This window comes from Dendroctonus ponderosae, unplaced genomic scaffold (assembly GCF_020466585.1).
Source record: "Dendroctonus ponderosae isolate FM_Combo_2020 unplaced genomic scaffold, Dpon_F_20191213v2 Dpon_F_20191213_6, whole genome shotgun sequence".
Taxonomy (NCBI): Eukaryota; Metazoa; Arthropoda; class Insecta; order Coleoptera; family Curculionidae; genus Dendroctonus; species Dendroctonus ponderosae.
In genome coordinates, this window is record NW_026018814.1 from 306,019 (window position 1) to 320,709 (window position 14,691).

General features: G+C 35.7%; 3 protein-coding genes and 5 long non-coding RNA genes across 8 annotated transcripts; 3 read left to right on the forward strand and 5 right to left on the reverse strand.

Annotated features, from left to right (window-relative positions):
* Positions 1 to 1,322: 1,322 nt before the first annotated feature.
* LOC109546881 lies at positions 1,323 to 3,354 on the reverse strand. Its single transcript, XM_048667483.1, has 3 exons — positions 2,965 to 3,354; positions 2,543 to 2,865; positions 1,323 to 1,520 (listed from the first exon to the last, which is right to left on the reverse strand). Exons 1-3 carry the CDS (start codon positions 2,977 to 2,979, stop codon positions 1,406 to 1,408), a joined length of 453 nt encoding a protein of 150 aa, XP_048523440.1. The 5' UTR covers positions 2,980 to 3,354; the 3' UTR covers positions 1,323 to 1,405.
* A 956-nt stretch (positions 3,355 to 4,310) lies between these two features.
* On the forward strand, positions 4,311 to 5,830 carry LOC109546921. Its single transcript, XR_002172826.2, has 2 exons — positions 4,311 to 4,723; positions 5,246 to 5,830. It is a non-coding gene; the product is annotated as an uncharacterized LOC109546921 (long non-coding RNA).
* A 417-nt stretch (positions 5,831 to 6,247) lies between these two features.
* Positions 6,248 to 7,355, reverse strand: LOC109546920. Its single transcript, XM_019918091.2, has 3 exons — positions 7,076 to 7,355; positions 6,800 to 7,019; positions 6,248 to 6,491 (listed from the first exon to the last, which is right to left on the reverse strand). The coding sequence occupies exons 1-3, from the start codon at positions 7,199 to 7,201 to the stop codon at positions 6,418 to 6,420; spliced, it is 420 nt and encodes a 139-aa protein (XP_019773650.1). The 5' UTR covers positions 7,202 to 7,355; the 3' UTR covers positions 6,248 to 6,417.
* A 641-nt stretch (positions 7,356 to 7,996) lies between these two features.
* On the reverse strand, positions 7,997 to 8,912 carry LOC125504865. Its single transcript, XM_048667479.1, has 2 exons — positions 8,750 to 8,912; positions 7,997 to 8,695 (listed from the first exon to the last, which is right to left on the reverse strand). Exons 1-2 carry the CDS (start codon positions 8,756 to 8,758, stop codon positions 8,210 to 8,212), a joined length of 495 nt encoding a protein of 164 aa, XP_048523436.1. The 5' UTR covers positions 8,759 to 8,912; the 3' UTR covers positions 7,997 to 8,209.
* Positions 8,913 to 9,580: 668 nt separating this feature from the next.
* LOC109546916 lies at positions 9,581 to 10,271 on the forward strand. The gene is made up of 2 exons (XR_002172823.2): positions 9,581 to 9,972; positions 10,027 to 10,271. It is a non-coding gene; the product is annotated as an uncharacterized LOC109546916 (long non-coding RNA).
* Positions 10,272 to 11,728: 1,457 nt separating this feature from the next.
* On the reverse strand, positions 11,729 to 12,299 carry LOC125504871. The gene is made up of 3 exons (XR_007281755.1): positions 12,217 to 12,299; positions 11,930 to 12,071; positions 11,729 to 11,865 (listed from the first exon to the last, which is right to left on the reverse strand). It is a non-coding gene; the product is annotated as an uncharacterized LOC125504871 (long non-coding RNA).
* Positions 12,300 to 12,518: 219 nt separating this feature from the next.
* On the forward strand, positions 12,519 to 13,644 carry LOC125504874. The gene is made up of 2 exons (XR_007281759.1): positions 12,519 to 13,385; positions 13,442 to 13,644. It is a non-coding gene; the product is annotated as an uncharacterized LOC125504874 (long non-coding RNA).
* On the reverse strand, positions 13,640 to 14,265 carry LOC109546918. Its single transcript, XR_002172825.2, has 2 exons — positions 14,000 to 14,265; positions 13,640 to 13,927 (listed from the first exon to the last, which is right to left on the reverse strand). It is a non-coding gene; the product is annotated as an uncharacterized LOC109546918 (long non-coding RNA).
* Positions 14,266 to 14,691: the final 426 nt, after the last annotated feature.

Sequence of the window (14,691 nt, forward strand, 5' to 3'; positions counted from 1 at the left end):
GTGATTTTGATTTATCAATTATTGAGTGTGATATTATTGCGTTCGGTGCAGTTTATTTTATAACGCTGATAACAATGAATCAACAAATTATCAAGGGAGAAGCTGCAGATACTGCAAATACTAGGTACTCATGTACTAAATGCCTGTTCCAGTTTCCCTTTCTTTTAAATTTCCAATTAAAGTACATACACAATTATACATACACACTAAAGCAGTTTAAGTACAAAAAAATGCGGATCGTCCATCAATTTGCAGAAAAATGTATTACAAACTTTTGAAAATCATCTTCAAACGACCGGGTATTTATCATTGCAAGTGAGATTGCACATTGCCGTGCACTGTGAAATATTGTTTTAAGAACTAACAATCGATGTTGTGCAACAAAAGTGTGCCTAAGATCCACTACAATAAAGTTGTTGAAAAACGGTTGCACCTATTTTAAATCGCCTGATTGATTGTGGACGCAAATTCGCATCAATAAAAGATTAAATTAAATTAAATCGTATCGATAGGATCCTATAGTACCGATTCCCTCTGTCTTACTCTCCGTCTGTAGTCCAGATGCTGCCCTGATGATGTCCATTTGCATTGTATTGCACGATTCGGTAAAATATTATCACCTACTTGTTTAGGGATTTTCATCGGAGACAATTGTTAAACCAGATGTTGAGCGGATATTTTCTAATGAAGGAAGGGTCAATTTATGAAAAACGCTCAAGATTAAGTGCAAATAAAGTGTCACAACTATTATTAATAACATTTAATGCAATAATATGTTCTATTATTTGTTATTTTATTTTGTAACAACAAATTATCAAAATTTAGGTATCTATTTTGTAATCTTTCGAATTTAACATAAAATGATAAACATCATTACTGTTTTGCAATAATATATAATAAATACGTTTTGAATTTATTTAAAAAAATATTTGAGTTTACCGCGGTTATTTCAGAGAACATGGGTTCCGTCTTCTTATTTTCTATCACTCAACGCACTCTTGATGTTAAGACGATAGGAATCTCTCTTCAGCTTATAGTTTGCAAAATATGTAAAACGAACTTATTAGGGCTTATTTTCAATTCTCTATATTATTTTTATGATTAATTGTGTTTACCACGCTTCAAAATGGATTTGTTCCCCTCATATACCCTTTGATTCTTTTCGATCGATTAATTTTCCTTTGAATCAAACATTGATCCCTGCTCGATGTTTTCGTGCTCTCGGTAAAATCTTCTAGTATTCATAGTTTTTGAGCAAATTGGTATTGTGGAATATGTTGGAATTGAAGTCGAGTTTTTTTTAAATATAATTTATTGAATACTTCGAGTAAATATGTATAATTGATAAGCGCATAATGTGATCACAGAATTATTTTTGAATAAAGTTCAAAGTTGCTTAATTTTCCTACCAAACTACGGTGGGAAAATCATCATGATCATTCATGTAGCCGACCAAGGCATTTCTTCTGTCGTAACCTGCATAGTCAAAGTCGTCATCAAAGTCGTGTCTGCGATGATAACTGGAAAAATTAAGGAAAAATGGTGCAGATCGAAGTTTAAAAGCAAAACCGCTTAAGCGTTACATTTAAAATGGTAATTTTTTTTTAAGCCAAAGATACCGTGATCAATGTGTTTTTGCTGGGAAATTTGGTAAAGAAAGGAATACACTTCTAACTTTTCTTATTTCATTCTTCATTAATCAAATTCATTCCTGGGTTTCAGTCATTTATTGGCTCTATTTATCAATCAAAATACGTTTCGGTGTATTTATGCTTTTCAAATGCATGCCAAGGCTCCAAGCAGCAACAACGCTACACATAAAAACTGATGATGGTGAAAAAATACACCGAAACGTATTTTGATAGATAAATAGAGACAATAAATGACTGAAACCCAGGAATGAATTTGATTTAGAATTGAAACACAGTCAGGAAAGTATATGCAAATTCTTCATTAATAAAAACGGAAACGCAACTGATAAAAAACTTGATTAAGACATATTAACGCTTGAAATATAAAATTAAAAAAAATGAAAATGCGAGAGAATTGTAACGCTTTACTTAATCAATTTGTTCTTTTGCTGGACTTGTTAAGGGAACATTAATACTAGAAATGTAAAAATTTAAAACAATGGTACGTTTTTAGTTTCAAAATGTTTTTCCACGCTTTGCTAGGTTGATTATTTGCAATAAATTTTGGACACGTTTGTAGACAAACGTCTAAATAGTCTGCTGATGTTATCCGTGGTCTTTTCTTTGTTTTATTTGCTATTGATCTAAATTTATTGGTAAAAAACTGTAATATTTTGCCCTAAAAACGTTACAGCAGAAATAAAAGCAGCGATAATTTATTTTCAAGTAGACATTTTTCCACTTTTCAGTTGTTTTCTGCAACATTAAATGTTAAATTATACGGAAAAATTTTTCGAATGTCCCTTTCAGATTCGTTGTAAACTTATTTATAGCGCATTTTTTTCGTATGTACAAAACACAATGAAAAGAATCCATTAAACTGCAGCCTCAGAGAAACCAAAGTAACTTACAATTGTCGATCTTCATAAGCTCTGCGATTTCTTCGCAACAAAACAGCCATCGTGTCTGCTTCTGAAGAAGCCGGCACCAATAGTTCTTTTTTATTTTGGTAGACGGTTTCGTCATTTCCTGGCCATCTGGTCACTTGGAGGCCATTTTCCGTGGTTTCTTCTGCTTCTGGACTGTCCACCAAAACATCTCTTCGTGTCAGTTTTAAGACCCGTGGGCCAAGAGGGCGAATTTGGTAAACTTCTCCTCCTGCAGTTTGCACGATTTTTATTGGGGTTGCAGCCGTTGATTGGAATTTAGCGAGGAAGACAAAGCAGATGAAAATCTGAAAATCATACAAACACATAAAATTTTCTGATTTTTTAAGAACGATTTGCAATGATTTAAATCAGTAAAATAGGCGACAAAGTTTTCAGGTACTTACCAAAGCTCCAACCATTGTTCCTCTTCAAGTTCTATTGCTTAATTACCAGTGAACACTCAACACAGTACTTTGAGTGGTTGACAAAGTTGCATCTGTATTTATATATTTTCGCGTTGATCCATTGAATTAGTACGTTTTCATGGGGGGTGAAATATTGTTATATTTCAAGGTATTGGCTGTTAATTTAATTAAACTATTAGAGAAGCAGATCAGCGCTAATGGATTGTCACAAAAACGTCCTCAAATGGGACAGATCCGTTTCACGTATGTAACAGGATCTTTGCTTCACATTGCGAAATCTTACTTATTGTAGGCTTCGGTTTGATGTACGGTGCTTTTCCTAGCGAACTTATCAGAAGGGCCAATATTTCAACACGAATTTATACATTTCATTTTGATGCAGCCATCAATGGAATTATAAGGAAATCAATAGGTTTTAGATCTGGAAACTGCGGAGTCCAATGCTACATTGTCTTTTACTGCAGTCAGAAAACTGCAAAGTGAAATTTTGTTTAAAAACCCTCTGTATAAAGGTAAAAAATCCATATTTAATTAAGTCTATTTATGTATAATCGCGTATTTTATCTCATAATTAGTACCTTGCATGGGCTTTTTTCACGGAGGTGTGTGCTTAACGTACTCCGGTACCTCAATATCCTTTACAATGGATTTGGCGCTAATTATTCTAAAAATATCTAATTGGTTTTGTGACTAATATTTGCCACTAAACGAGGAAGAATTTCATAACTTTTAGCAACTGAACTGTGATGTGTTGAAGATTTATAGCGGGTTGGATGGTGTCTACGGTTTCCACCATTCCTCATATGCTAGCAAATAGTTGACGTAAAAAAATGTTGTCGTCATTTTCACAGTAAATCGTCCTACAGGTTTAATATAATTTAATGTGTCTTATGTTTTTTTTTAATTTTTAGTAGTTTCTTGATATACATCTGGATAATTTTTCAATATTATTTTGGCATTGTTGTTGGCTGTTGGTACGCAAACGGATTATTTCAGGTGCAACAAGTTACCTCGAATTCATTTAGCGTCAATTAAAATGAAATATTGCTGGAATGGAAATAACCGAAGCTTTAATTACGAAAATGCATTATTTCATTTAGAGGGAAATAATATTTATGACCCATTTGGGGCATTATTTGTTTTAAAAATTAATGCTAATTATTTGCGGTTTAGTTTTGTCTTCACTTTGCTTACTTCTCTTGCTTTTGATTATTGTTTTGTTTTCCTCTCCTCGCGAGCTTATGCATAACTAGACACTGTTCAATGCGAAGACAAGCCAATTTGCTCCCGATGAATTTCTGAGGGTAAAAGTGAATTTAAAAAAATTGTCTTCACTTAAATTGTTTACACCTTTTCAGGAAAGTTATTTAGCAAACAATACATTGCTAATTAAACCCCTTTCAGACTTTGTTCGGCAAGCCCGAAGAACATCAACTCACCATTATTCCATTAGATACAAGATATTTTCGGAAATATGAAAATCGTTCATTAGCACTTTGCTTAATTTCGTCAAAAATACCGGTACGGAGAAATTGCACAGGAACTTTTCAATTAGCGTGTCTATATGATTAATATCGGGCTTTTTTGCGGTATTTTCGGTTTATATATAGTTGAGATGTGTGATAGGTGCCATTTCAGTAGGTAATAGATTCTGCATCTGTGTAGGAATAATAAGTACTTAGTTTAAGTGGAAACTATTTGAAATCTGTACTTAATGGAGCTGAAATCGATTTACATTGTAAGTAATTAGGTTTTCATTTTTTCCATTAATTTAGTTTTGTCTCGTGGGGTCAAGTTTTGTAAATTTAATTTACTCACTCTTTTGAAAACTTGCCATATTTCTGAAAGTTCAGGATTTGCATCCAAAAAGGCGCTATTTAAATGTTGACATTAGCTTCATTTTTTCTTTTAATTGTTTGTTCTATTAATTACGATATTCTTATCTTTCCTGGGTCTCAGTCAAAGTGTGAAGTAAACATTTTGAACATCGTTTATTTCATTACGATTCGGCGAGATAACAGCGCCATCATCAGATTTAAAATTTACACAAACTCATGATTGGTAAAAATCAACGTTCTTTTAGGTTTTTGCCTTCTTGAAACCTTAAATTTGTCTTTCGAAAGACCTTTTTTGCCCTAGTAAAACTCGTCAGTTTAATTCCGGCTTTGTTGAATAAAACCAACATTCGACACAAAACGCATTTATACCAACGTTGAAAAAACCTTCTGGCGATAATGCATAATTTATTAATTAATTTAAGTTGCAGTTTGGCCTGCTAAGTCACCTAATAACCCAATCAGCAACATGGCCATTCTCTCCTGAGGTAGAAACGATTGCAATTTATTCACCTTTGGACAATAAAAAATACGTTCCCCTTTCGGCCAAACTCATCGATTCAAGCGCTCCAGTAGATGATTCTTTGGCTACTAAAAAGGATCTGAAACGGAAAGATGTTGTTGTTGCTCAATCCTCTTCGATATCCCAACCGCAAAGCCATTTCGAAGAAGCAAATCATCCAAGTGGAATATTGAAGTTAGAGCCTGCAAATTATCACAGAATATCCAAAAGACAAACACGAAGATTTCCGTTCTACCGGCCGGTGGCCAGGTTTAGTGGCTTCAGCAGTAGCAGGCGAAGAGTGGATGGATTCTTCAGAAGACCTGGCTTGGTTGGCTATTTGAACGATCGGGACTATTTCCCGACAGTAGCTTGACCTGATTTTTTTCTTCAAATTATTTATATTTAATTTATTTTTGATTAAATGGGGGGTTTTCCTCAACTAGCTGCTAGTCAAAACAGTGATTTTGCACGTAGCAGTTGCTTACAACTGACTGTTCAACACCAATCCTGTTAACTCAACATTTATTTACTGTTAGAATCATCTTATTTGAATCAATATTATGCTTGCTAAAGCGAATTCCAGAATTTTATGCCATCTGCAACGAGGTGCTACAATCATTTGCATATTTCTCTCTATTTTTAAGTTTTATGTGTGGTTTTACAATATTTATATTGACTTGGGCAATTTATGGCTTTGGCATTGTATAATTAGCATTTCCAGATCCAAAATTAGCTCCAAGTTGAAAGTTGCTTGACTCATTTGTGATACTAAATTGTTACTAATTGCGAGAATTGTGATAAACAATTTACCACGAACTTCATGTGGTTGGGCTGATTTTTTGCTACTTTTTTTTGATTTATCGAAAATGGGTTTATTTTCGAATCGTGTAAACTTGAAAATGAGTGAATACAGATATTTTTTGAAATAATTTTTATGACCTGAACATATTTATTTAAATCGATCGTTGCATTTAACAGTTCGCGTAAAACTCGCTAGTTTCATGGATAGGGTCAGTTGGGAGTTTTGCGATTTTCTCTCTTCAATAAATCACCTTTTCTTGTTAAACTAAATTTATTGGCTGCAAACACAATTTAGGAGTCATAGGGCTTCTCGAGAAAGCGCTTAATCGTACAATTTTGAATGTGAACGCCGCTCCTGGTGACTTCTGCAAACAAGGAAATTGCAAATCACCAAAAAAATTTAATGGGAAATTAGAGTTGAGCTTGCGTGGCCATTGAAACTGATGAGTTCTTCAGGCCGTGCAAAATCCAGAAGAACTCATCAGTTTTAGAGTGAAATTACTCAAAACTTTTAAAATACACGGTCGGAATACAGTACAGGTTTCAGGAGTGTTAATTTCCGGCTAAACTCAGATGAAACCGGTGCCTGAGATTGGCACTGTTCCAAATCTGTACTTACATCATCGCGAACTTAAATAGATATAAAAAAATAGTTGACTATACATGCAAATACCAGTTTTTGCATCAGCATTCGTCTGATACTTTCTCATCTGATCTCTTCCTTTAGTATAATATTCATCGACATGAGTGATCAGACTAATCAAGAACGAACACGCCCCCAATACCATGTAGATGAAGACTTCTGTTAGTACGTTGAAGCTGGTTTTCAGCAAAAACCATACAATGGGATTACAGATGAGGCTAAAAGACAGGCTTGCGAGTAAAAAAGTCACCTAAAAAGATCCCCAATTGATTGCAAATATTCGCCAAAAATGCGCAAAAAACTCGCTTGCAGCAGCCAATAGGCGGCAGTTCCGAACGCTTTGATGAAGTTCTTCGGAATGTAGCTTCTGGAAGGCGGTAGAGTGGCCATCAGCGGCTGATAAGCGTTCACACAGTCTCCAATGCGACTCATAATTCACTGCTTTGCTGACTGAAAGTTACAAAACATTTAAAGAGTTGGAAGTTGGACTTTGAATTTAGCACGAGAAACTGCTCAACTTTCTGGGGACTTTGACAAAATGTAGCCTGGCTAAACGACGTCAGAAAAAAATATTTAATCGTCAAACACCTGCGGATATTGGCGGGTGTTTGCTCAAAACTGCCAGTTTTTCATCGATTTTCTAAAGAGAACTAAATGGCCTTTTTAGAAAGTGAACCACGGATGGGGAAATGTTGGCAGTTTTCTCAAAAAAGGCTTGAATTCAAGAAGTTTTAGATTTGCGTGTTTTTTTTTCAATTGCAAAATCCACTTGAACATGACGCTGCGTTTGTCGAAGTTTCTCAAGAACCATTCGAGCCACAGAATTCGTTTTGGCATGGTTGGATAGAGAAGTGAAAAGTCGATTCAGTCGTAGCAACGTGAGTGAGGAAATTGGAGTAGACCCAGAAAGCGAAATTTGAATATCAGACACTTCGGTGCAAGATTATGCCAAAATTACATGTTTTCCGTCCCCTTTTTGCTCATTTCTCGGAGGCAAAATGAGCAAGAACGTTGATTTGTACATCATTCTAAACCATCCCGAAGAAAAAAGAAGGTTCCCGATCAGTTATCTCACAAACGATTTTTTAAGGTCTACAAACAAAGCCCAGGGCAAATTTGTAAGGGTCTAAAGTATCTTTCAACCTAAAATGTTTAAAACCAACCGAAATGGCGCCCAATCGAAGCTTTAAAGATTAATGCAAGACAAAAACGACTTAAAAATCGAAGTATTTGATACAATCAGATTGATTTTTATTTTTCAAAACCTCTTATAATAATCGAAGTGCTACCTAAGAATTGACACTTCAATTTGCTTTTGCCAGTGAAACCAAAGCCATCCAACAAAACAGTTTATTTATAAAAACTATCACATTTAAACAAACTTAAAAGCTGAAAAATAAATTACTGGGTGAAATGAACTGCGCATTAAATAGGAACATTTCAAGCCACTGTAGGGAATCGGTCATAGTTGTTCAAATATCCCACTAGTGGAGGAGGCCTAAAAATTCTTCTCTTTTCCCTGGTTATACTGCGGAAGACGTTGAAACCGTCGGCTGGTGCTTGTCTTTTCGATATGAGATGTTGCTTCAAGCTCCCAGTTTCAATCGCATGGTCTTCCAAAGCCTTAAAAACGGACATCGGCACCAAAATGTAGTCTTCTGATGGTTCAGTTTGGTCGTAATCGAATTTGCCCTGCGATCGATCAAAAGACACGAAATTCTTGTGGTCTGCATCGGATGTCGCAGTTTCTTTGGTTTTGGAGTCAAGCGGTTGCTTTTCCAGTTTAGAATCATCCAGCTCAACTGGCACAAATTTCACATCGTAAGGTACGAAAATTACTTCTTTGGTTTCATTAGCGTCCAAAGATGCAGGAGGAGCTGGAAAACTCCTGCAAAGGCTGATAAGGGGCAGGGCTAATAGAAATGTCTGCAAAATTCAGTTCAGTAAATGGTTAAAAGTGCTTCAAAAAATCGTACTTACAATAAACATTTTTTGCAGTGGCGCTGATAACTTTGTTAGTCTCTATTCACTTCTGACGACTATTGATTTCATCTGCCTCTTAATGGGCTTTTTATACTAAACTCGATTATTCAGTTATTCAGCTGCTAATTGCCGTAGTCCAGAGTGCGACTGTTGTCGAAAATACTCGTTTGTTGGTTTTTTCAATTATTGCCGGGCTATTTTCATCTGGATTAGTGCAGAAGGTGTGAACAGATGGGGAATGAAACAAAATACCAGAATAAAGTAATATATTTTCTTGTTGATGATTTTTAACATTTTTGTGTCAGGGCGTTTAACGTGCATCCAGCACCAATTAAAAGGTACCATCAATCAATAAAAAAACTTACAAACGGCAAAAGTTTAGCGAAAAAAGGCCGGTGGTAGGCGAAATTAGAATCAGTATTTCGTATGTTGGGTCGACGCACCAACCACTTCTGAAGATGCAGTTCATTAGTGCTTGCGAAACGTTAGAAAACTCCAAACAATCGACTATTTGTGCACTTTTCGCAAAACTAGTTTTTTCTCGGAAATGAGCAACTATTACCATTACCTCAACCACCTGTATTGATCAGGATCCAAATGTGCTAATGAATCTGATAGGATTGTTATCATGAAAATTTAAATTTGTCTTCCCATAAACACGAACCAAATGCGTTATTGATCGTCACAAATTCCGGATTGAAGGGCAAATATTGACCGGCTAATTATCGAATGAAATATTGAATAATCCCATCGATTTTGTTTACCGGCAAGCCGACAATTGTTATTGTAATTTCCTTAATTCGGGCTTGGACGAGCAAATACTGGAATGTTTATTGTTATTTAACACTATAAGTCAATAGGCATTGGAATGGGGTTTAATAACAAACCAAAAAGTGCAAATTTTAATTAATTTTTGGATAGCGGCTTTATTAGTTGGAACATCGAAGAGTTACCCATTTTTTTTCAGGCAATTAAGCCCAGAATTCTTATTAATTATTGATCTGCAAATGGCCTGAACTAGTGTAACCTTTCAAGGCACGTATCTTGACTGCGAAAATAGCCAAGAATAAACAATGCAAACAAATTACTTCGCGATAACTTATAAATAAAGTGATTCCCCATTTCCAATCTGTCGATTGACTATAAAACCACAATCTTCGGCTCAACAAGTGCATTGAGTGATAGTTGGTCAAACAGTGTTATTCACAATGAAACTGCTGGTAAGTTGAGTAGTTTCTTAGCTTCTTGTTAATTTGTTACTACAATTATTTTAGTTTATTCTCTTGGTGATTTTTGTCGCCCTCAATGGACTTTTGGCCAGCCCATCGCGGGATAGCCCTAGCGGTGGAACTAGGGGCGGTAGCAGTGGAGCGAATGGAGGCAGAGGAGGAGATGGGAGAAATCGTGGAGGCGCTGAGCATGGCGGGCACGGGCCTGGGGATAGAAGCGGGCACAGTCGAGTCGCCTGATTTATAACTGTATCTCTTATGTTGAATACAATGTGGAAATTTTTAACGTACCAGTTTGTAGATTGTTTCTTAATAGTGGGGGGGGGGTCATGACCCCCATGACTCCCCTCCCTCTGGATCCGCCCTTGTGGACACCCAATAAAATAGGCGAAAACGTCAAGAAGGAAGACTAGTGAGGGTTGATGAGGCAACTGGATTTATGCCCGAAACACTGCATTCTTCCTTAATGAGAAATTAATGGAAAATCACTAAGAAATCTTGGCGCATTATTTTGTTTAAATAATAAAAATCGGTGATTTGATTGATGATTTTCCGACGTGCATAAATAAGACTTTAATTTGTTTACTCGAAAAAACGATGCGTTGATTGAAGAACTCAAGAGAGTTTTTTGTTTGGAATTGTTTGTTTTTAATGATGGCTCCAAAACGTGCATTAAGATCACTTTATTTTTTATCACTCACACGAGCGCAGGTCCAAACAATTCGCAATATTGAAAATTGGTGATAACAGAAAACTAAATTTTCAGTTAAGAAATAGTTCAGTCTCTCGTTCTTATGAAGCAATTTTTGAATACATCCAGCAACAAATAGGCACATTTTTTATTTACAAACTCCCATATAATGAATACTTTGTTTATCTCTAGAATAAATATTTAGGTCTGAAATCAATTGGTCAAAACTTCGTCTCTTTAGTCCTCAACCGCGTCGTTACTTTTTGCCTGGTCCAACGGCTACAGCAGTGGTAATGAAACCTTTGCCTCCAAATTTTTTCCTTCCGTTTCGCCCTGCAGCTGGTTTCGCTCGAATTTGATGAGGATATTCCTCGTTGGCCCACCATGGGTCGTAATCGTTCGCCTCAGTAAAAAGCGCCCAAATAGTTAAAAGTAGCAGAATAATTCTGATAATGTTCGCCTGAAATTGATTTAGGAAGTAAAAATATTTTTTTAAGTTTAAACCCCTGGTTGACTAGAAAAATGTTTCTGGAGTCGACAGCTTTACAACTCCCCACCAGGAGTTTAGTTACTAGCAAAAAAAACTTAAAAATGTTGCCTGCAACTTACTATTTTGATTGTCACCATTTCGCCAGCACCTGTATTGAATCGTTTTAATCACTGTTCTGGAACACACCAACATCACAAATATTATCATTTTTCAAGCCTTCCCAGGTGCTAAATTGATTGACCTTCCCTAACAAGTTTGGCGTCATTTACTCAACCTGGTCATTCATCTACGTATGAAGAATGACAATCGTCTAAGGTTCACACTGTGACGGAAATCTTCGTCATTTTCATTTACGGTGCCAATTAGTAAGTTTCTGCTTACATGGGAAAACATTTACAATTTGAGAAGTTGGAGATTAATTTTTCGCTTCTTCAACTGCATTATTATTATTTAATGTTTCTTCGTCCGGACATGAACATTTAGCGTATGTTTTTCATTAGGCAAAAATATCACTGTGCCCTTGCGGTTTCAAATTACAATCGACTCTTAATCTAAAATGAGAACCCTTTAAAGTCCATTTTCCTGTTCTACATATTCGCAATTTCACAATTTATAATTTTAAAAATTATCCAGCAAAGAGCGCCTCAATACAAGACAATGTCTTCCGGTTTAACCGAGCCTATTGGTGGTCCTCCAGCTGGGCCTACAAATTTTCGGAAAACATTGAAGTTGGGTGCTTCACTGAGATATTGAAAATAAAAACATACCTGCATGTTGGTTCCTGCTGGGTCCAAGATGTTCGCTGCCCACTTGCTTGGGACCAGCATGTTTTGGTGCCAAATCTTCGATCGGCTGGGCTCCTCCTTGGTTGAACATGGAGAATATCACCAACATGGAGAGAATGACCACCTGAAATTGGATAGATCATATATATTTTGTTAGAAGTTTATTTTCAAAAATTACGCTCAGAATAAGCAAAAGCTGAAGAACGTTAGTTTGGCAACCTCATGCAGAATTCAAAAATATATGTTTTTTTACAAATATTTCCACTTACGAATAATCTGTACAAACTGAACATTTTGTGCGTTTACCACTTGCCGCTCAAAAACTGTAATTAACAAAATTTAACGAAATCCTTTTATGCTTTGAAAATCGCGTGTCTGCGACTATGGAAGCATGAAGATGGCTGTGAATAACTCAATCTATCTTTTGCCATTAATTACTAAATCTATTTTAGTAGATTATATTACATAAAATTGAAGAGCGAATAAAATATCGCATTTTGCAGTCAATTATAGATATTATCTTTCGGGAAACATACAAAGGAGAGGAATTTCTAAAAACTTTATGGTTTTTGCTGCCAGTCTACATTCATCTGAGTTCATAACTTATTATTTTTCAACTGTAATACAATTGTCCAATTGCGTCTCTATAAAACTCCCACCGCAAAACCACTTTTATTGCCGATAAAACTAAAAAAAATGTCAAAAAGGTTAAATATGTTAACATAACTTTTGTTTAAAGAATACGCTATGCAAATGATGGTTTCCCTGAAATCTCGTTTAAGTGTTTGTTTATCTTTAAAGGATTTTCTTGCTTAAATGCGCAACACTTTGTATGGTTGGGCAATGCTTTTATATGTGTGATTGAAGTCTGATTGTCTCTCGAGGTCCCCAGTGTTAAAGATTACACTCATTACTAGTGATAATATTTAGATTCTTTCGTCTAGGCACAATAATTTGATTTTGGAATTGTTGTGGATTCATATCGTTTTAATAGTGAAACGTTGAACCGTGGTGCAAATGGTTTTTTAAGCCACCAGCATCAACACCCAACTGTTTGGACCAATGACATCAAAGATACTAGCGCATTTCCATGGCAACGACTTCACCGTGCCAATTAGGACAAGTTTCTTTGCACCCCGGTCTGTTTTTGCTTCCCAACTTGTGCTTTTTCATTGTTCAATGCTTTTGAATGCTAATGAAGAAACTCAGTTTTGAACATCATTCTGGAATTTTAACTGTTTTGGTAAATTTGCTGCGTCACATCATTTGTTCAAACTGCATTTTAATTTGTCATTTCTGCCGAATAACGTTGAAAGTTGTTAGTGAAAATATCATATAAATATTAGCGGGCCCAGAGCTCAAAGGATTAATAGTTCAGTAATAACCGACAGCATTTGATTGCTTGCATACGGCTCAGCTGAAAATGTTTTCCATAAAGGTATGGAGGTCTAAATGCTTTTATATTTTTTAATTTTTTTATATTTGTTGTTTTAGTCTCTGATTGTTGTCCTGATGATTGCCGCATTAGGGTGTTTCATGCTCGAAACGTCTGCCACCCCCGTACCTAAACCATTGATTTTTGTCGGTTTAGGAGGGCATGGAGGGTTTTACGCTCGCCACCACGTCTACTATGGGCATTCTTCCCCGTATTTCTACGGAAAGTGATAAGTGAATGAAATAAAATGCCTTGAATACTTTATCAAATTTTATTTCGGATTCCTGATACTCTCTGATGGGTTTGGTGATTGATTTTTTGAATTTTTCACCCGAAAATGCAAATTGGTAAACATTTTCTCAATGCTAGTGATATTCATGTCCGTGATGTTCAAATTCGTCGTGTTCAAATCCCTCATGTTCAAACTCGTCATGTTCAAATTCGTGATGATCGTGATGATGTTCATGTTCATGGTCATGATGATGCGGCATTGGCTGGCCCATAGCACTGCATGCAAGCGCCATAATCAGAGTAAATAGAAACATCTGGAAGGAAAGATTCTTAAATTAGTTTCCAATTTATCAATCAACTCAATGCACGGAAACAACGTTACTTACAATGATGGCTATTTTCATTTTGTTAACTTCAGCTCAACTTTTTTTGTCACGATTTTCAAGTGATAGTAGAAAATTTAATGAATATATGAGTAGAGGAAGCGCCTATTTATACTAAACTTTTACCTTTCCGACTGCTGGATTGATGTGAAAACGAGTTTTTGAAATAAGCCCCCATTAAAAAAATAAGTCTATTGGCATGCATTATTAGAAACTCATTAGCGAGTTAAGAACAACTGTCGTTGCCAACATCTATACATTTTTCGTCATTTATGAACCCAAAGAAAAACCACTGAGTACAATCGATAATTACAACGAAATGTTTTATTAATTTATTGCTTTTTAATGCCAGGCTTGGGAAACCCACAGGGTTTTTCCTCCTGACTTGATTTCTTCAGTTATGTAGAAAAAATACAGTCTTCTGTTGTCTATGAAATTAGAAAAATTATTGTCGTTTTGTGCAAGGGTAGCGTAAGATTATTGCCAAATTTCATGTTTTCCGTCCCATTTTGCATGTTTCTCGGAAGCAAAATGAGCAAGAACGCTCGTTTTTACATCATTCCAAAGATAACTAATGCCCTTTTTAGAACGTGAACCATCGATAAGGAAATGTTGCAGTTTTCTCAAAAAATGCTTGAATTCAAGAAGTTTTAGATTTGCGTGATTTTTTTTGAGTTGCAAAATCCACTTGAACA

Bases quoted from the DNA above. Each gene is read 5' to 3' on its own strand.
- LOC109546920 (XM_019918091.2), bottom strand. From the start codon at position 7,201: ATGAGTCGCATTGGAGACTGTGTGAACGCTTATCAGCCGCTGATGGCC. The intron at 7,020-7,075 runs GCGAGTTTTTTG...GGATCTTTTTAG, and splicing joins CCGCCTATTGGCTGCTGCAA to GTGACTTTTTTACTCGCAAG. The intron at 6,492-6,799 runs GTATTTGCATGT...CCTTGTTTGCAG, and splicing joins GAATGCTGATGCAAAAACTG to AAGTCACCAGGAGCGGCGTT.
- LOC109546881 (XM_048667483.1), bottom strand. The intron at 1,521-2,542 runs GTAAGTTACTTT...TAATTTTTCCAG, and splicing joins GCTTATGAAGATCGACAATT to TTATCATCGCAGACACGACT.